Consider the following 22173-nt stretch of genomic DNA (forward strand, 5'->3'; position numbering starts at 1 on the left):
ATTAGAAGTTAGGGGACGTTTACACAGATATGATGCCGATTTCACTCGGCGTCTTACCCCCTCGCATCGTTGTGGTGCGATGATGGCAGTGTGTGTGTCATTCGCACTTGACGTGGAGTGGAAGGAGGAGAGGTCTCACACTTTATAGTGGCCTTGTCTTCTCGGCCGTCCTCATCGACAGCTGCAATCTGAAGGTTATACATTCATAAAGATTTTTTAATACATCAATTCATCGTCAAAATCAGTTTCTAATTGTTGAAAAGCATCAGTAAAACAACCCCATTATATTTACTGTAACACATAGTAAAAGATAGTAAGTGAGGCAGAGTAGAGTATGAATATCCTTTTTTCCACTTAATTGTTATTTTGCAGTTGGTTTTACTTGAGCAGTACATAATGAGATCTCGACATCTCAAAGGTAACATTAGTTCAAATATCCTGTTGCTTCTTTGTAAATAAGAGTTTTTTTATGGGTTGAAGACAGAAGTTGGAATTAACAATCTCATCAATATTCCCAATACTGTTTCAATATATTTTTAATCACTTAAATGCAAAACAAATAACTACCTTTCTCCTGTGTTTCCTTAAGTCACTGGGCTGCAAGGCAAAAACATTAGACAGTCAATATTAATAATGGAAACATACTACTCAGTTATTTCATTTTAGGATCAAAGCATTTCCTTTTCTGCTTTCAGAAACTGCACGCATTTCACAAAATATGTTTGTTTAAACGCAGGAAAGTAGGACTGAACTGCATTTTCATCTCATGTTTACTAAGTGAGCAATTCGGTGTCCTCGGTAGAATTACAATAACTATATGTGTTCCAGAGAAATCAACAATGTCGTCAAATCAATAAAAGCTTAAAACAACATGAGTTTTTAAAAGTAATATTGAATATAAATCTAAATTGTTCTTTTGACGTATTGCTGAGTTTGGGTGATTTTATAGTCAATTTAAAATCACAATATTATTATTATAATTTGTATTATTAATTGGTGGTGTAATGACTTGAGTTGTTTCATGGAAGACAAATCTTGTGCTTTGGTAGTTCTTCCTCTGTGTTTCACTATCCATAATGACCCGATATCCTGAAACCCTGAATATGCCAGGATTTGACAGCCACCGTTATTTTGTGAGTTGTACATTTTAATGTACTAAAAGTTGCTTATATGATCAAACTGGAAAAATCCCATACACCTTACTTATTAATTATTAACAACACGTAGAGACATAAAACCATAATTTTAGGAACAGTGCAAGTTCAGTTACACACAAGCTATTGGAACAAGGCTTTGACAGTGAATATGAATATCAAGAGCTGCCAACAGACAGTGGCAGATATTTTCATTTTAGAGGCAAGGAAGCACTTATACAGAGAGATGAGCTCAGAGAACAGACTCCATCTTTAAATCACCTGCATAATCTCCTTCCTCCTACACGAATGAAAACACAAGTGCATATTTGATTTCATAGTTCTCTTCTGAACCGGATTATCGAATTCATGTTTCATTCATAATGTATTTTTTAAACTGTATTATGCACACAAACAACCAAAACTCTACAAAACAAAACAGAAATGTATTATAAAAAAAACAGAATTTCAGTTTTTCTCAGGAATATTTGTTTAAGTTACTATGCACAGTAACAGGGGGTTTTGTCAGTCAGTGATTCCTGTTACCAGGAGGTGGACGTGCTTTATGATAAGTCACTGAGGATTTATTATGATTATTATGGTTTTCACTAAAGAAATATAAATGAAAGGCATCTGGAGAGCTTAATTTGCAGGTCAGTTAGTAGGATGGGACAGTAAAATAAATAATTATTAAAAAGCATTATTCTGCGCTGCTGTTTAAATAGCAAAAAAAACATGTATAAGAAACAAAGGTGTTAAAATGAGCTGATGTATGTAAATATGAATACATTTTTATGGGATACCTAGTGTTTCTCACCTTGATTGAACCGTTCATAATATTAAGGGATCTTAAAGAGTGAGCTGCCAGTCTCTATACCAGTCTTGCTGTTTGTGAAGTGGATTTTACTACCTGGTATATCCATCTATTTATCTATATATAGAGTACAGAATAAATGCTTTTGTTTGAATGGTAAGAAAAAACAACAGCAACAAACATCTCTGAAGCTTTGACTATTGTGTAGTTCCACAGGACAATCTTCATTCAGGATTGCGTACTTGCGTAAATATATCACCTGTTTGCTTCTGTCAAGAAACCAGATATGCACAGCTCCCTTTCTGTACATTCAACATTATATAAAGATGTATGAATACACTTTTACTTTAATTGTGTAAGACTGTAAACAGGAATGTAAACATACAGACATAAATGTGATTTTAAAATTACAAGCTGCAATAAAATATTGGCTTATTTTTAGTCATAAACCTCACAGTTACTAATGTTTTCAGGAATTAAATGGCTGTTACCTCTAAGTAGGTCTCTAAGTGGTGTAGTTTATCTCTATTCTACTGAATATACACTTCACAGCTTTACCTTTAATTAATTGAGGATTAGTTGAAACTGAAGTTATATAATATTTAAAGAGCTTTACAGACTATTAGAAAGCCCTGCATGTCAGCATAGCGAGACAGGGGGAGACAGACCCGAGATGCGTAGCCCTTTCCCGGACCGGGTTCAAATATACACAACAGCTGTATAGGTTACCGTTGTTGAAACAATTGCGTAAGATGTTTGTCTCCTGAACCTTGTTGCATATGTTGTGCATCACTCATGGGATCACTAGCTGTTCTTAAATGCGGTTTATTTTATTTTTCAGTAAAGAGTAATATTGATTAATATTTATAGTTTTAACAATATAGGGATCTAGCACATAAAAGTGGAAGTACCTCCCAAATCGGTATTTAACTGAAGGGGCAGAGCTCAGATAAAGATGATTTCCTCCCCGAGAAATAGATTAAATTCTCCAAATGCACGGTCCACACTGCCCTAAAAAAGGTTGAAGATCAAATCCCATGCAAACAGACTGAAAATAGCTACCAACAATTTATCAAAGCAGCCATTAGTTAAAGGCTAAGAGCGAATACAAAAATCTAACAGTAGGATGATAATTGAAGTAAAGTGGATTTTAAGAATGCAAAGCACATGTAAAGGCAACAATGCACAAAAGGTGAATAAAATGTTGACGTCTGAGCACGAGGTAAAGATGCTTGTGTAATTGGAAGCAATCCTGAAGAGTCAGTAATCATGTTCTGCAGATGAGAGGTATGACATATTAATCCCATGAATATCCTAATGGGTTGTGGCTATGATTGCTCAAGCCCTGCTTTCCTTGAAGGTCCTGGGACTCTTGGGGCTGTCACTGTGACGAGAGGACCTTGGAAGGCATTTCACCCAGATTGCTTTGCTCCTGCTGTCAAATTTGGCTGAAATAGCATCAGGGGGTTCAAGTCACTTGAATTTAAATTGAGAAAATATGACTGACTTTTAAACTAGTTGAATACATTTGACTTTGACTGAGTAGGAACAAAAAATTACTCGTGTCTCCCAATATCTCAATAAAAAAAAACACAAGAACTAATTGCTTTTATTGATGCAATGATTCTAGAGCTCCTGGAATCAAATGCCACATTGGGCTTCTTGGTTTTAGTTTAATACAGTGTTTTGTTTTTCTAAATCATAATAAACCAAAAAAGCTAAGTCCTCTGAGACTATTGTCTTACTTGGTAAAAAGCAAATGCATAGGTCAGAAGCAGCAGCACCGAGCACTGATCAACCGAAAAGGTTACCGAAAAACCACATTTCAATAGAATGAATCCTAAACAATTAAATACATTTATTATATTGGCATTGCCACTTATGGATCTAAAAATCTACCTACCATTTGTTAAATAAACACATGCTTTGTAATGTGGATTCAGTCATTAGTTCTACAAACAACCCTAGTTTATTTGCTACTATAAGGAAAGCACAATATCCAAAACAAAATTATATACAATGAAGAAAAAACCTAATAAAAACAAAAACATCTCCGAAGTAAATTACAACAGGATTGGATTTCCAATGTCCCAGAATGCCTTTTAAAGGTTGGAGCAAAACAGAATGTGGATTGAGATTAACTAACAGGTTTACATGAAAATAATTCCACATTCAAATCTTTTTGAATCCCTTGACTGCAAATGAAGCCCAGCGGTCGACCTATTTCAAAGATGACAACGTTGAGTGTGTAATATTGTTCGTGTGTACAGTATATACCTGACACAATCGCAGTCCTCTCTGGCTAGAACATGGTGGACTGATTTTAGTAAATCTTAGTACACAGGTTGTCGTTTTTACACTTTCTGAATTTGTTGATTGTTTTCTTAAGTACAACTGCAGTCTTTCATTTGAAAAGCTAAAGTTAAAGAGGCTTCAATACATTTTTCAGCAAGATAGCAGATTCAAGGAAGGTCATTTTTTAAAACTGCACAAAGAACCTTAACCGACTTATGTCAGTATGAATCGCTTGCTTAAATGACTTCACTGCCCAGAATGCTGAGGGTCATGACCTCTGAACCCTCTGAGAGAATAACACGTCCATAACACTGTCCTTTCACAACCACACGTGTAGCAAATAAAGCCCTGTGTTTATGTTACTATGGAGTGTCAGGCGTCTGGCCGTATGACATGTTTCTTTTTGCATGACTGAAGATTTCAATTAATTGCATTTAATCAATATGAAAACTGCAGCAGACCTACCAGGGTCATGACCCCCATGCGGTCCATCTCTCGAGCCGGGCTGCGGGGGGTGAGTTTGGGAGTGGAGTGACCGCTGGGAGGGGATGAGCTGGCCAAGGACGAGGCCGTGGCGGAGGCTGTTATCGATGTCCCTGCGTGAACTCGAGCCAAGTTTAGACCCTCCAGACTGACACTGGCCACACGGTTTTCAATCTCCTCGGCGCGCAGTTCTGTGGACTCCTTCTCCTCCTGGATCAACCTGGAGACAAAGACAGGGGGGTTGAAAAAGTGGTTAAATGTCTAGAGTGACACATTTCTTGTGGCCTCTAAAGGACAAGAAACAATATTATGATTGTGCATCTATAATTGCCCTACACGAGCTTGGGTATCTGAGGAGCGAACCTGAAACTGCAAGTAACATTATTTTTTATTACAGAGAAGAGAAGACAAGACCCATTTATTCTCACCAAAGGCTGGTCCTTTCCTAATTAGCAATTAACATTCTGCTGATTTTAGTTCTTCATCAAATATGTAGAAGCTTAATCTCCTGGACAGCTCAGCACTCTTATGCACTTTCTTATTTAACTATGCTCCCTCATACTATTGATTGTTATGTATTTTTAGCAAATTCATTTTATTGTAAATCCTCTGATGCCTACCCCAGCCTTTAGCAGATAACATTTGTACTTGTTAGCTTGTACTAGGATTGCATTACACAACGCAGTGTGCTTATTGTATTTTTTACTGATTGCATAGTTGTCATAATAGCAAATGAGTAACTAAATTGTGATATTGATATTTAAGTTCTATGCAGATAATTTATTTAAATTAAACCAAAACAACTCACCCTATCCACATGTCTTACATGATATCTGAACAAAAGGATGCTATTTTTGAAATCAAAGTCAGCAGCTGGGTGCTTAGTATTTTCAATTTCGTCAGGAGAAAGGCAGGTGAGCGATAGTCGAAATGTTGCACTCTGCCCACAGTGAAATGGAGATGATAACATGAAGGCTGGCAGTTGTTTTGACGGCACTTTTATCCACATTTGCATTTGAAATGACTTTGGAGACCTGAAGGGCACTCCAATTAAAAGTAAAGCAAAAAGATGAAAAGGGTAAAAAGCCGGGCTATTACTCATAACTGCACACGGGCATTATCTTTAATTAATTGAATTAAACTAAATCCCGCCAGCTCTGTAAGGTATCTGTTTTCTGGGCCATAATAGTTTGTCTGTTAGAAAATACCTCTACTATTGGAATGGTAATGCTGTTTTTACAGACAGCATGCTAATGAAGGACAGACGAGCTTATATAAGAAAAGAGAAAGATGTCGATGTTAAAATATAGTTTTGGTTAAATATGACATTGAATGTATAATACGTTTATTTTCTATATTCTATTTAATGAGTGCATTTTTATATTTGGCTTACAGCTAGGCAGCAGTGTATGTATTATATTTATTTTTTAAATACATTTATAACCGGTCTTGTGATTTCCAAGCTACCATAGTCAATAGTATACAAAAAGCTAAAGAAACAGATGATGTGTTGTTTATTTTCAGTAGTACACATGCAGAGTTGAATTTACATAACCAGTGTAAAAAAGCTTGAGATAAGGGCTTGCAATGTGACATGTGGGTTTATTTCTGTTACATTATGTGGGAATGTTCCATCGAGGAAAATACAGTATAGTTTTTGCTGCGATATTATGTTTTAAAAGTTGTCAGGCTGTGTCAAGCCAATCCCTGGTCACAGTGTCACAATCGAGACAGGCTGACCCATGTGGATCAGACTGGACGTGGGTGTAGATTGTGAGAGGTCTTTGAGTCCAGTAGTTGTCATCGGTTTGTGTTCTTAATGTGTGTCTTCTGTTCATATCATGTTGGCTTTCATAGTATTTTGTATTTTTGTTGTGAAGAGACAATTCCCTAAATGTGTCTAATTGCGCTACACACAAACACACACACGTATATGAAGAGCAGACTAATATTGACCTTCAACAGTCAAATCCCCAAAGATGACAGAAACTACAACCTTTCACTACCTAAAGACAATCGATTCATTTATTGAAAAGTTAGAGCTCTAAAAAACATGATCTGAAATGAAATGACCTTGACTCCAGTTTTCCTTCATATTTATTCAGCATCAATTATTTATTCGCCCATGTAGACCTTCATATCTTGCTGCTCTGCTCTTTACACTACACGAATGATAGAAACCATAGAAGTCAGTGAGCTGCAAATCCTACCAGCAACAAGCCTCAACAGAGCAGCACTGCAAAGACATAATTAGTGTCTGTGATTAATTGAATTTGATTTCCACAGAAACTAGAGGCATGGAGTTGAATTATTTGAGCAGGTGCCACGAGCAGAAAACACACAAATACAAATACAAATTAGCTCTGTTTGGTTCTCTTAGACGTTACAAGTGATGCACAAACATTTAAATCTCAAAATAATAGCTTGGCTCGAGGGCTTCTGTGTATAAACAACATTATGTGGGTGGATTCTATCTGCAATTTAGCCAAGATAACTCTAGTTAACCACTGCAGACCACAGAGTATACTCAACTAAAATAAAGTAAAAAGCAACAACTAAAATGTAAAAATATTCGGCATTAATAAAATCTTAAACCAAAATCAGTTTTGTGGCACACCATTCACAGCTTCTTGTGGGTACTGCATTTTGATCCATCCAATATCTAACCTGATCTCTTTGTTGATGGCGTCTAGCTGTTCTTGCAGCATCATGGCCAGGGTCTGGGCATCGGAGTGGCCGCTGGGAGACAGGAGGTCCATGGAGCTGAAGATGGTTTCCCTGTCATCGTCATCGATGTCAGACATTTCAGTGTCACTTTCAAAGTGGTGGCTGCCTAGGACACTGATTGGCTGAGAACGTGCCCACTCGTGCTCCCCGAGTGACTTGGCCTGCGATGAAGATGAAGGTATTCAGTTGACTTCATCATCAGCAGATAGTTCATTCTTTATGACTAATGTGACTAATCTGGGGACCAGTCACATATGTTTTGTAAGTCGCCCTGGATAAAGGCGTCTGCCAATAAATAAATAATAATAATAATAATAATAATAATAATAATAATAATAATGACCGAGGCTATTTCAGGTGCTCAGAGGACAACTAACACCTCTGTTTCCTCTCTGTTATTATAAATGTAAATGTGAGCAGTGTAAATCTAAGGACCGCCAAAAGCAAATCATGTTCTTTTTGTACATTACTAATGATGTGGCACTAGGGAAAAGTATATTTTATTTAAGGAAAAACAGGATTAATTCAAATATCTGCTCATTACGAGTGACTAAAACATTCTCCATATCCTTTTTCCAATATTAGCAAATACAAGAACTAAAATAGAACTTCCTTAACATAGTTTGCAGATCATTTTTACAAAACTCATTAATCTCAAACTGTTTCTGATCAAAAATAGTATTTAAATAAATTATACTCTCATCATAATTAACAATATAAACTAGAGAATGTGGAGAACTTGAGATTGTTTTTTATATATAATTTTCAGACTACGCAGGGCTTCATAAGAACTTTACTGGTCCCACTGGTAAGTCAGGATATTACAGAGTAGGAGTAATTTCAACTTAATTCTCATGTTTATGCTTGCCTTTGCTAATGCTGAAGTCAGCAGCTATAATATAATCATCTTTACAGATTTCAAACTTGATGGCGGTGCACTTATTGAAAAGTAAGGTTTATTCATTGCACGTTAAACACTGTTTTCAGGACAGGTCTGTGCCCAGAACTTGACAAACTGAATAGCTCAGGGATTTAAGTGAATACTTCCAATTCCACACAATTGTACACCAAATATAACTATTACAGTAATCTGTGCTATTTTAATCAAGGTTTCTGCCAATGAAGAGGTAAAAGCAGGACAAATCCATTTATAAATGTGAATGATTTGAAAATGTGTTAATTTCCATCAGAAATCAGTAACCTAAATCAAACGAGAAACAGTGCACCAGAATCATCTAAAGCCATAAATATAGGCGCTCACCTTTGGTTCATCTCTCAGGATACCCATCCGTCCTCTTCTGGGTCTCCGTATGACTTTGGCAGACCTGTAGTGATCTGATTGACTGTCTGCAAGGGAACCCAAGGAATATCTGAGCTCTGCAGATGTGTCCAGATGAGACCTGAGGCAGAACGGCATGAATGGTACAATTAAAATTCCATCTGCTCATCCATGCATTCATTTTCAATAAGTATTACACTAACAGGACTAAAAGACAATGTATCCAATCAAGCCAAGCAGCATGTCTTTGGGATGTGACAGGGAACACATTTCTACAAACAAAATGCTTCCCAAACATGGAAGTCTGTGAAAGAAATGTTGAAGAGAAACCCAATAGGATTTTAGAAGAAACTCATTTGGTGTGTTTAAAGGCGCTTTTAAAGTGCAGAACAGAAACCACAAAGCACGTGGAAGCACAGATGGATAAACCCAAAATTAAGCAGCGGCATAAAAATGATGACCCTGTAGAGATAAATAAATAATACCTGAATGTCTGCAGCATACCAAGTAATACTAAGCTCCCTTATTGTCACAGATGTTCTCGTTCAGAACAGCACGTACTGCCAGGATAGACTATACGCATTAGGAATACCTTTAAGAATGTACTGACATGATTGATGTTGATTCTGCATTTTAATACTAGATTGGCTATATCTGCTCACAAAAAAACACTAAACTACCTTGACAGTCATTTTACAAAGAAGAAAAATGGATCAGAAAGAACATTAACCCAGGTCCCGCTGCAAACTGGATGTCGGCAGCGTTTTTGTTGATAAGGATAAAATGATCGCATTACTATTCTCGTTACAACTGCCTTACTAATCAATGAGCGGAATGTATAAAGGAATAACAATACTACTGGTCTCTTATAGCTACAGCAACATAATTAATGGTATGGCCTAATATCGTCTGATCAGCAGTCGAAAACAATACCTTTAGGCATCTTTATATGCTAATTTACACCATGCAAATAGCTGCAAAAGTGACTAACAATGTTTTAGCTGCTGTAAGCTGCTTGAAAATATTCAAGTGCGATTCCTATGCAATTTTATTTGAAAGTCTCGCCACCTACCTGGATAATCCTGGTTCAGTTAGGGATCCAGCCCTCATCCTGAACTGATCAAGTTCTGATCTCAGCTTGTCTATTTCATCTGCAAGGCGATCCTGAATGAAACAGACACACACTATAGGTTAACACTAGAAGCGCCGACATTTCGAACTACCTACAAGCGCCAAAGCTGGTCATTGTAACCGATAGCTCGTTAACAGCTGCGATATGATAATCAAAGGCAAACCATCGTATAAAACTCATACGTTTTATTCATGAACATCAAATCCAACATTTACATAGCACAAATGTAGTATTTAAATTGAAATATGATCATAAAACATTAATATTATTGCTATAAATAACAACACTTTTTTCTAAATGAGCACACTGCAGTAAAAACATAAATAACTATATATCCTACAATAAGCAAAAAGCTCAAAAACGGCATACAATAAGATAACGAAACAAGTGTAAACGTAAATATTGGACTAATGCTCAAAAGCAATATTTTATAGTTCAAAAATAACTATTGCGTTCATCAAAACATAATTGTACACTAAAGTAAAAATTTTCAACACCGTGTAAACTTTGTTTTCAACATACACAGCTTTTATTCACTGTAGTTTTGTATTTCAATACACTATGTACTATTTACAGTGAGGGAAAAAAGTATTTGATCCTCTGCTGCTTTTGTATGTTTGCCCACTGACATAGAAATGATCAGTCTATAATTTTAATGGTAGGTGTATTTTAACAGTGAGAGACAGAATAACAACAAAAAAATCCAGAAAAACGCATTTCAAAAAAGTTATACATTGATTTGCATGTTAATGAGGGAAATAAGTATTTGATCCCCTATCAATCAGCAACATTTCTGGCTCCCAGGTGTCTTTCATACAGGTAATGAGCTGAGATTAGGAGCACTCTCTTAAAGGGAGTGCTCCTAATCTCAGCTCGTTACCCGTATAAAAGACACCTGTCCACAAAAGCAATCAATCAATCAGATTCCAAACTCTCCACCATGGCCAAGACCAAAGAGCTGTCCAAGGATGTCAGGGACAAGATTGTAGACCTACACAAGGCTGGAATGGGCTACGAGACCATCGCCAAGCAGCTTGGTGAGAAGGTGACAACAGTTGGTGCGATTATTCGCAAATGGAAGAAACACAAAATAAGTGTCAGTCTCCCTCGGTCTGGGGCTTCATGCAAGATCTCACCTCGTGGAGTTTCAATGATCATGAGAATGGTGAGGAATCAGCCCAGAACTACACGGGAGGATCTTGTTAATGATCTCAAGGCAGCTGGGACCATAGTCACCAAGAAAACAATTGGTAACACACTACGCCGTGAAGGACTGAAATCCTGCAGCGCCCGCAAGGTCCACCTGCTCAAGAAAGCACATGTACAGGCCCGTCTGAAGTTTGCCAATGAACATCTGAATGATTCAGAGGAGAACTGGGTGAAAGTGTTGTGGTCAGATGAGACCAAAATCGAGCTCTTTGGCATCAACTCAACTCGCCATGTTTGGAGGAGGAGGAATGACCCCAAGAACACCATCCCCACTGACAAACATGGAGATGGAAACATGCTTTGGGGGTGTTTTTCTGCTAAGGGGACAGGACAACTTCACCGCATCAAAGGGACGATGGACGGGACCATGTACCGTCAAATCTTGGGTGAGAACCTCCTTCCCTCAGCCAGGGCATTGAAAATGGGTCGTGGATGGTATTCCAGCATTACAATGACCCAAAACACACAGCCAAGGCAACAAAGGAGTGGCTCAAGAAAAAGCACATTAAGGTCTGGAGTGGCCTAGCCAGTCTCCAGACCTTAATCCCATAGAAAATCTGTGGAGGAGCTGAAGGTTTGAGTTGCCAAACGTCAGCCTCGAAACCTTAATGACTTGGAGAGGATCTGCAAAGAGGAGTGGGACAAAATCCCTCCTGAGATGTGTGCAAACCTGGTGGCCAACTACAAGAAACGTCTGACCTCTGTGATTGCCAACAAGGGTTTTGCCACCACGGACTAAGTCGAAGGGGTCAAATACTTATTTCCCTCATTAACATGCATACTTTTAAAAACTTTTTTGAAATGTGTTTTTCTGGATTTTTTTGTAGTTATTCTGTCTCTCACTGTTAAAATACACCTCTCCAGATCAACTCTTTTACTCCACGAATATATAGCATCGCAATAAATGCTCCTCCGCTGATAATGTCCGTGAATCATTATTTTGGTGGATGTGCTGCGCTATTGCACTATGTTCTGCAGTAGCATCGCGTATTGATCAGTGGAGTAAAAGTACTCGTGTATTTAGGAACACAGAGTAATTCAAATTGTAATAACCAAATCGGTCAAATTGACTGGCTTGGCGCTTCTAGTGTTAAAGAGCAACACCTGATGCACAGAAAGAGTACATGATGGACAATTTATCAATCACAGGGTGCATTAAAAGAACTGCTGAAATGATCAAATATAATTCTAATTTCAATTTTCAGAGTATTATCAATAAACAGCATCTTGCATGATGTGAGTTCTAGGAAGAAGACAAACATGAATACTTTCAGAGCTTAGCATTCAGAGGAAATAAGGACAGTAGATGTGTGTGAAAGTTGATCCACTGTTAATGGCAGTGCTAGTTATCTGATTTGAGATCATGTGTTTGCTGTCTTTGGAGTTTGTAAGTTACTGCACCACGTCCTGTAGTATAAATGCTGCTAGGTATTCCATAAAGTTAACCTAATATTCCAGTGATCAAACTTCACTGGTGGTTTGTTTAATTCATTTATACGTGTGCCGATTAATTTGATTTATTATGGCTTTATATTTGTGGGATAACAAAATTAATGCAACTGAAAAAATAAAATAAAAATTCATACACTCAGCATATGATGATATAATTCTGATTACATACTTTATCGTGCAGTGAATCTTCCAGCTGTTTCCTGTAGCTCTCCGAGTCCTGTATTAAAACGTTCTGCAAGAGAGAATGAGACACCAATAGGTACATGGGGAAATGTACATTTTAATTCCACCACACATAAAAACTACAAAGATACATAAAGCAATTCGAGAAAGATAACATTTCCTCTAGATGTTGTAATTGTTTTTAGTGCCGCACGCCAGTTGGGGTTTGGGTTTCGGGTAAAACAAACGTTCATCATTCATTTTCTTACGTACTTTATCTTCTAATGCAGCCATTCTCTCTTTTAGATGGAGCTGAAGACGTTCATTGGATTCAGTCAGGAGTCGGTCCACAGTGTCTGACAGCCTCTTGTTGTGTTCTTCATTCATTTTCTCTCTCTGCCTGGCCTGTAAAATACACAGAGGTCAATTCAAGCCTCAGAGAAAAAGTTAAATGGGAAACAGCAATGAAATAAAAACCCATTCAGGGACGGATCGTCCACTAGGGACACTGGGGCACCGCCCCCACCATAGCAGAAAATGAGAAACAAATAAAGAGCATAAAAAAAACATCTGTGAACATTTAAGTGCTGAATTCTGACATTTTTTCACACTCTTAGTTGTTATTATCATCAGCAAATGTGCATTTTATGGAAGAAATGCCAAATCGCTGGTTATGCCTATTTTATGCCTCTTCTCCTGCTTCCGGGAAGTAGTGCCCCGCTTATGACTGCTTACAAGCAAGAGTTGTTACGTTTTAGGCCAGAATTGTAGCCTAGGTTTAAGCTTCTCCTGTTTATCCCATTTGGGGCGGCGATTTTAACAAACCATGGCAAACTAGATGGCAGTGTACAAAATATTGCTATATTTATCAAGGCGTACCTTCGCGCTTCAGCAGGTAACTTGCAAGTAGTAACAGATGCTCAATCACAATGGGGCAAATAAATCCAAGTGGACTGCTTACCACTGATGACTTCCCTCTAATTGCTATAATTACATTTATATAAACCTCCATTCAAACCCAGAAGAGCATTTCAGTATCCGCTGGAGAAAGGACAAGGATGCCGAAAGAGGGACAAAAACTTACAAACCCTGCTTTGGCAAGACCCCTGTCTGTGAATTTGACGAACATGGTAAGACCCATATGTAGAATGTGGTAAAGCTAGCGATGTTGGGCAAAGTCAATAACTACCCAACTGGATGAGGGCTATAGAAACAGAATTTGAACGCCCAATGAAGAGGTAGACAGGAACAGACATTTTGTCAAAAAGCACTGACTGTGACTCTAAACCAACACAAAAACCAGGAGTGTTTCTAGGTTTAGTGGATTTGATGTCTTCGTTGGACAGTGCTTGAAAGCAACACCTAGAGACTGCAACTGTGTTTAAAGGCACTTCTAAAACAGTGCAAAACTAATTCACAGCTTTCTGCCCCACCTTAAAAAAAAAAAAAAAACCTGAAGAAGCAGCAGAAGAAGCACAAGAAACAAGTGTTTAAAATATGACATAACAGATTTTTTACAAAACGATTTATTTGGCTATATTTTCTGTGATCAGTAATGAATGCGTATCACCAGCCAGCATATTCCCTAGGCCTGTCCAAGTTGCATAGATGTTTCATACATTTTTCTCCAGCTAGTGAATCTCCTCAGGCTGAAAGATTATTTTTTACAAAATGATATATTCACAAACACATTTCAAATGTAACTAGAATGATGTTAGTCCCAGAACAGGGAGGCTGATGTGAGAAAGCACTGTGAAAGGTCCACTCACTCTCTGCAGCTCTTGGTTCTTTTCCTCCAGTTGTCCTTCTAAGTGACGCATGCGTTCCTCGATGCTCCCGTGCCTCTCCTCAGCCTGCAGCAAACAAGAGAGACAACACCTGAAAATTTAGCAATAAAAGAAGGTACCTGTCACACAGTTATGGCAACAAGACAGACAAGCCGAGCTACTACTTTCTGCAAACTTAAGTTTCAAAAGAAAAAGAAAAGAAAAATCCAAGAAAAATAAAAGCAGAAGGAAAGAAAGGTAATTCATACAGGCAGCTGAACAGCATTGCTTGATATGTGTCAGCTCGAAAGGCCTGTCAATGACAAAGCGTCAGCATTGTTTGTCTATGAGCAGTGAAAACCAGCCAAATGTAGCATGCAGCTTCCAAACAATTTAAACAAAAACTTGCCTTCTTTCGAAATCGAAAATAACAAAGCTCTTTGAAGCTCTAAACCACACAATGGTTGACTACAACAGAAAGAAACAAACAAACAAACAAATGTCTGATGGATTCTAATCAGCAATAGACAGTAAAGTCCTGTAGGACTACCTTCCTAAGTATGGAGTTCATGTCTTGGAGTTTAGCTTCCATAACATATTGATAATCATCGGATGAGGTAGAAGAGCTTGGATCAGACTAACAGCCCAAGGAAAAGGAGAGGGACAAATTGTAGAATCAGAACTCAAGACATACAAATACACACACCAAGATATAGCACAGAATGACAAAAGAAGAATTAAACATGGGAGTGTGTTCAGCGCTTCTTAAAGAGCTTGATGCCCGATGGATTACATTAGCTGAGAATGTGTGCAATATAAAGGCTGTTGAGGATCTTTAAATGGTACAGATTGTCAGTGTTGGTTAGTATAATGTAGCCGGGAACAATGAAGCATGAGGAAGCAAAAGAAAATATTAAAAATGGGCTCTGAAAAAAAATATTCCAACATGATAATACATAGAAATTCAGCAAAATACAACAGGAAAATCCAACCAGCCATTTAAAATGTATTTAAAAGTGTTTAAGATGTAAACATCAACGTCAACTCAACATACTGTATTATGTTATTGTTTTTTGTGTTTTTCTTTTTTCTTAGGTAATTTGGGTATGAATGCTTGCTACTTTGCCATTTAAAAAAAAATCAATAGCATTTGTAATTGAAAAACACTATTAATTTTATGTCACTATTGCTTAAATACTTAAATGATGATGATACATTTAATAGAAATGAAAGGTGCAGGATGGAAAGTTACAAACAGATATTGTGCACAAAGTAATGCCTAACTGCATCCCCATCCAACCTGACTAATCTGTTGATCAGATGTCGCTGAGCTCCTGAACCCGGGAGAACAGTTCAGTCACCGGACTTGACACCTGCTGAGTGGGATTTGTTGGGCTGCGGTGGGTGAGTCAATTCCAGATGGTTCCTGCGGCCTAGACAACGTTTCATACCGCACCACACGGAGGTGCATGAAATTGGGTGTCTCCTTACCACCGTCAAATAAATTCACATGTCCATCTTGGATGGGCACAAATCTGACCTTTTTCCCCATCTCATCAACTCTACTTTTGAGGGACCCAAACCTAATGCAGAAGGTTGTCTGACAGGTAAGAAGGCAGTATCAATATGGAGGCTCATAAATACTAACATAAGTTTAATCTTTTGAATTTTGAAATAGGTCAATTTAATCAAAATAATATCCTAACAGAAGAATAACACTTATTTTCTATTCCAAGACTATTACAGGTATTTGGAGCTTTGATGTTTGACAGAAATTGAACAATTAATTATTTTCCCAGTAGGAAGACACGGAGTAGTTGGTTTTCCAGATGTTGGTGCCTTCCTTTTACGAGCTCTTAGTCCCTGTACTGTAAGTGGCGGTTCCTCTTACACTACCTTAGTGAGGGCTGCTATCCTCTGGGCCAGCTCAGCCTCCACCTCGGGCAGAGTCTCGGCCTTCCTCATGGTTTGCTGCAGCTTCTGCTCCGCCAGCTCCAGACGCTCCTGCAGCTGCCGGTTTTTCTCCTCCATCTAGAGGGAAAGGGAGGAATCCAGTCACTGGCGAGTTCAGCTGCTGTTGAGCTCTAGTTAAGCGACTGGGTTTCATGCATTGGTCTACACGGTGGACCACTCCGAGTCTGTGGTGAGAATACAGTTCTGGATGTGGCTGATGATAACTAGGGGGTTGTGGTGAAATGATACTTCATGTCTGAAGAAGCTCACTATAATAAATCCTAATTGCTGTTGATATTCATTTACTTATTTATTTATTCTTGTAATTATCTGAGCAACAATCCGATATAATGAATGATTCTTAAATGATCTTAAACGCTCATTTGCCACTTGTCAAACAGGGACGAATCAATGTTCACCGTTGGAGAGACACTTTTAGCTGCTTCTAAAATATATATAATCAGAATATTGACTGCTGCTTTATCTATATTGCACTTTAATTCCATGCTGCTCTGTTTTCAAGAGCTACTTGGCAAACCCACAATAGCAACAGATGTTCAAGTCCCCGGTGCATTGTTCCTGGCAGAGAACGTCTAACATAACCAATTAATTAAGGACATAAGTGAAATGTAAAGCCGAGGCTGCGGCCTGATGTTGCGTGTTCAGAGGCTTATTACGTATTATCAGTTTGAGAGCAGAACTCTGGGCTGCGGAGAGATTGGATCACAGTATCCCTCGGTTTCTGCTTTCCTCTGCAGATGATGGAGTGTGTCTTTTAGCAGCCAGATAACGCAGGAAGATCAAGACACTCACTAGTGAGTTACACTGCAATATTAATCATCACAATTTTCAAGAAGCAAGGACAAAAAAAAAGGGTTCGTAGCTACTGTAACTCTGCCTTTCAATGTGGTATAAACTGCTATTACATTCTCTTACACAACTTCATTTCCCAGAGGACCTCTGCTCCCACTGGAAAGACAAAACTGTAAAAAGAAATACATTCTATCATGAGCATCTAATTAAAAGTAAGTGAAAGCCCTGATTTCATAAAGTTGCATCAGTTTCCCTTAGTTATTATTCCAACCTGACTGAGATCAAACCTCTTGGTTAAAAAAAGTTAAAAGTTAAAAAAAAAGAAAAGAAAATCAATAAGAAACTAGGTATACAGGTTTGAAGCAGATTGGTGGATTCACTTTTTTAAACCATTCAAATAGTTTAACTGATTCATTGATCTTGGAGTTTGTTATTCATGTGTCGATTTATATAAGTATGTATTGGGAGGGGGGTCATTCTCCTTTATTGGTTGTATTTTTTATTTGCCTTCTCTATTTCACCAAACTAACAAAACATTCCTGTTACAGAGGGAGTACTCTGCACTGAAATCAATGTTTGCCCAGCATTATGTGGGAGGTTTAGCATATCATCCTCAAATTAACTGTTTACTGCGGAGAAGGCAAGAATAACCTTTTGGATCAAAATCATACAATATTGTTGCAAGTAGTTGTGGTATACCATATACTTTTCTTGTAGTCAATAAACAACCCATCCCACATCAACCACATCAACAGGAATCCTGGGAAACATGTAACTGACTACATATGGAATGTGACATTAGACTGAAACACTGTGTCAATATGACTTTCTGGGCAGTATAGTCATGGCCATCTGCCCTAAACATCCCCTAACTATTTATTTTGGATATGGCATTCTCCGACATATGCTGCAAAATAACATAATAGGTATTTTCATAAGGAAGGAATACAAAATAAATATGGCAATACTAATTTAAAACCCATTATTTCAAGTCTAAAATGTCTGATTTTAAAATGTGGAAATGTTAAAATGATTTTGTTTTTTGGGTGTTGTTCACTGTAAAATGTATTCTGAGTTTCAGGACCAGTTTGTTTACAAGAAAGAGAGAAAGCAAGCTAGAAATAATACACTAACGGTGTTGTTGTAAAGGTGATGTAGTGCAACCGTAAGCAGATGTGAATACTAAAGGGGGGTACTGGACCTGACGCAGGAAGGCCTCCTTGTTGGCCAGCTCGTTCTCCAGCTTGTCGCTGATGTCGTGCAGCGAGGTGGACTCTCTCTGGGCGCTCAGGTAACGCTTTTCCAGCGTGGTGATGCGCTCTTCCATGTCCTCCTTCTGGCACATGGCCTGCTCACAAAACAACACGCAAAAAAGCCTCACACAAAAGCTTGCATGTCCTACTTTATGCTAGAGATCTCCTTTACTCAACAACCGATTCAATATCTCTGGCCACATTTTGAATAAGCAATCTCAAAAACACACGCATATTTACAGTTCTGGATCTGGACAGGAACACTAAAAGGTTTATGTATTCATAAAGTAACAAAAAGGGTTTACATTACAGCTTAAACAAACCTCCCCTATAAAACACAGCAAGAGTCTAATTAAGGAAATGTAGCTTTTAGGTTTTTATTTTCATACATATTGTTTCCATTAAACACCAAAAGCCGGGGAAATAACTGATCTAAATGGGTTTGCTTAATCTTGCAAGCCATTAAGAAACTACCATAAATTGAAGCAAATTCACAAAGTAAAGAAATGAAGGACTACATTTTGCAGGCTGCAGACAACTATTTATCTTTGTTATGCAAAGCTTTTACCACAGATTTTCAGATATCATCAGCCCTGCTCTCATCTTCTGTTACTGTGGGCTTTATTGGCTTGTGGATGAAGAGAAATCTGCAGACTTGCAACAACAGTCTTAAGCAGATCAATGTGAGATTAGTAATCTTAATTTTTTAGATGCAGTAGAACATGTTACTGTAGTTTACCAGCTGTTTCACAGACTTCGATTAGGACTAGTCTTGGATTACCTGACCAAAAATAACACTAGGTAGTCCAAGACTAGGGCTGGGACCGAATACGTTTTAAAACATGATTAAGATTATAATAATTCACATTATAAACACAGCTAATATCGAATTTATTTATATTGAAAAAAACAAAGTTGAACCTTGTAATTCAACTCTATACATAAAAAACAAATGTTAGTGTGTAAATTGTGTGTATTTATAATTAAATACTAGAGAAAGTAAATTTATAAACACAAAGCAAGGGTAGAAAGTGAAGAGAAAATAGCCCAATCAGCTTGCTTTAGCTAAGGCATGAAAAAAACTCAACAAAGTTACTAACTGACAACCAAGAAGGTCTCTGATGTGGGCGGAGGTTGGCGAGTGTCAAATGTCTTACCTCTCTTATGTCCCTCTGGTATTTCTGGCTCATCTCCTCGGACTTGAGCAGGTCCTTCCTGGCCGTCTCCAGCTCCTGCTCCACCTCGGACACGCGGGAGGACAGGGAGGACATGCGCTCCTTCATCTGGGCCAGCTCGTAGTTCTGCTTCTCCAGTAGCTCCTGCAGCTCCACCACCTGGCTGGCCTCGTCTGTGGAGTCGATGGAGCCATTGGACAGCCGCTGCCAGAGAAACACAACCAGTTAGCGGAGAAAACGAGGCTCAGCCTGAAACAATTGAGGGGATTTCTGTGTAGATTAAGCACAGCTGCTAGAGGCCTGGGGTTGCAGATACACTTGTGACAATTTTCAACAGGCTGATAATGAGACTTTGAGACCAGCAAATGTTAAGTAAATGTTTATTGAACAGTGATATCAGTCCCAACTAATTAGATCCCAAAACTGAACACAAAGAATGTCATTATGAGAAGTCTAATGAATTAAACTGGATATCAAACCCAAAGGAACAACTTTAATCAGAAAATAAAATGTGCTTTTCTCTGTCAGAAAGATCACCTGTACCACTAAGAAGTTTAGCTCTGAATGCCACACACACCATTCAAACTTCAGAGCAGGCCTCTATGCATGCTAGCTATGTGTGCAGTCGATTGCCCTGTTTATTTGCTGAATAGATGATTTTCTGTCTTTGTACATTTTGTATCCTAAACATGAATCACTTGGAAGACTTGGAGACATCAAAGTTGCTTTAATCAGGAGATTGGGATTCACAAGATCTTCTTAGTGAGCCTGTTGAGGCAGATGCATTTTCATCTTGATTAATCATATGAAACTGAACCAGAATAAACGATTCTGCAACAGTATCTAGGGATATTAAAGTGAACGGGTAGCCTATTATATTAATTTTGATATCTTTATCTTATAAGACAAAAGGTATAATAGATCAAATTCAATTATGTATTCCAATTATTTTATTAAAGGAATTATGAAAACCTACTCGTACACCTGATTCCTTATTCATTCAACTTATTAAAGTTATAAGGAGAAACATGTCTGTGTTCCCTGTTTGAAGACAATATAAACATACTGTAGAGATCATTTTTCCAATACTCCAATCTCAAAATCTGTAGCAATGTGTTAATGCAACAGGTAAAAATCTCTTTGAACTGTAATTCAACTCCCACTTGATATCTGAACCCACTGAACTGGTATATTTTCACCTTCATATTCCTAAATGTGTTCAGGAGTACTTTTCCTGACCTTTTTTAGTAGATCACTTTTTTTTAAGAACAGTTTTTCCTTGTTCAGTCTTTTTCATATCTGCTGTAAAAGTCTGCAACTCTGAACAAACAAGATGCTTAGGAGGGGGAGGCTCAACTTTTGCCCTCTGTTACCATTCTGGCCCAGCTGCAGGGGACTTTGCAGGAGATAAGCCTGATTTAGAAAGCACTACTTATATGGCTACAATAACTTGAAATACATTTGTGAAAAAGGGACTCAAAAATAAGATGTATTCCCTGCCTAGATCTCTCTGTGGGGGGGATTTAGGCAGCTCAAGGGAAACTGTGCTTATCTTCAGAAATCCTGCAGCCCTCTGCCATGAGCCCAAACAAGCGAGTGGAGTATTTGGAAAATGTCCACTATATCAAAGTGTCGAATATGATACAAAATGAGGTTTGAATGCCAAATCAAACACACTACACACCTGTTTGAATTTATCTTTTAAAAGCCACATCCCTGAATTGATTCTAGGAGTTCAACATTTGCGGCCTTTTTAAGAATGAATTCAAACTATGTTATGACTGAATAACATTAGTGGCATTCAACATAGAGATCCTACCAATGATAAGACATTAATTGTGCCTAAGATCATAAGATCAAACCTTTTGATTTGTTAAGTACAATAATCTAGATACAGGTCTGAAAGAACTGTTTATAAGACTCTATTTACTGTTTTTATACACCTAACATATGTCAAGGTGAAAATAATGGACCAGGTGGAAGGATATTTTCTTTCAATGGTGAGTTAAGTAAAGTATTCTGCTCTCACTGAAAAGGTGGAAGCCTGATCAAAGATATCCTCAAGGAATGTCAGACCTTGTCTTAATGTCACATCCAATAGACAGTATCTTAAAGGCCATGATACCATATAAAGCCACACTGTGACCCTGACTGAGTCACAGCCCCGAGGGCACAGTCTTCCTGCTGACCTGTGACAACACCCTCTCCAACATCTAACTTTACATAATCTCCCACGGCCTAGTTTTCAGCAGAAGCTTGAAATGAATTGTTCCATTTCTAAACTACAATTTACATTCAACTTTAAGTATTATTTTATATAAATATGTTTTTAAATATTCAGTTTTCACACATTGTATATCACGAATATTGATTGATTTGTTTTTAGTGTTTTTTAAAGTGGAAAGTATTGGGTACTGAAATAAAAGTATATATCAACACATATTGCTTCATTTTTACATAAATGCCTAGAATTTGTATTATTTTCCTTTTTCACAGCCTGGTGAGTCTTAAACCATAAAAGTAAGTC

The 22173-nt window shown here is 37.9% G+C and overlaps 1 protein-coding gene across 14 annotated transcripts in view; it reads right to left on the bottom strand.

Annotated features, from left to right (window-relative positions):
- The window catches only part of ppfia2 (PTPRF interacting protein alpha 2), a 193052-nt gene that overhangs the window by 18302 nt on the left and 152577 nt on the right, over nt 1–22173 (bottom strand). For 9 of the 14 annotated variants that reach the window (XR_010804706.1, XM_066687113.1, XM_066687114.1 and 6 more), the window contains 12 exons: nt 19629–19850; nt 18420–18569; nt 16349–16483; nt 14456–14539; nt 12960–13091; nt 12694–12756; nt 9804–9895; nt 8714–8852; nt 7393–7613; nt 4708–4945; nt 568–597; nt 58–188 (listed from right to left, as the gene is read on the bottom strand). Coding sequence is in view for 13 of the 14 variants with exons in the window: in XM_066687113.1 (XP_066543210.1) it covers nt 58–188; nt 568–597; nt 4708–4945; nt 7393–7613; nt 8714–8852; nt 9804–9895; nt 12694–12756; nt 12960–13091; nt 14456–14539; nt 16349–16483; nt 18420–18569; nt 19629–19850 (1637 nt within the window). In the remaining variant the exon portion in view is untranslated. The remainder of the gene's footprint in view (nt 1–57; nt 189–567; nt 598–4707; nt 4946–7392; nt 7614–8713; nt 8853–9803; nt 9896–12693; nt 12757–12959; nt 13092–14455; nt 14540–16348; nt 16484–18419; nt 18570–19628; nt 19851–22173) is intronic. The other 5 variants (XM_066687115.1, XM_066687118.1, XM_066687124.1 and 2 more) reach the window with 1 other exon arrangement.

The sequence above is a fragment of the Amia ocellicauda genome, chromosome 15 (genome assembly GCF_036373705.1).
Source record: "Amia ocellicauda isolate fAmiCal2 chromosome 15, fAmiCal2.hap1, whole genome shotgun sequence".
Taxonomy (NCBI): Eukaryota; Metazoa; Chordata; class Actinopteri; order Amiiformes; family Amiidae; genus Amia; species Amia ocellicauda.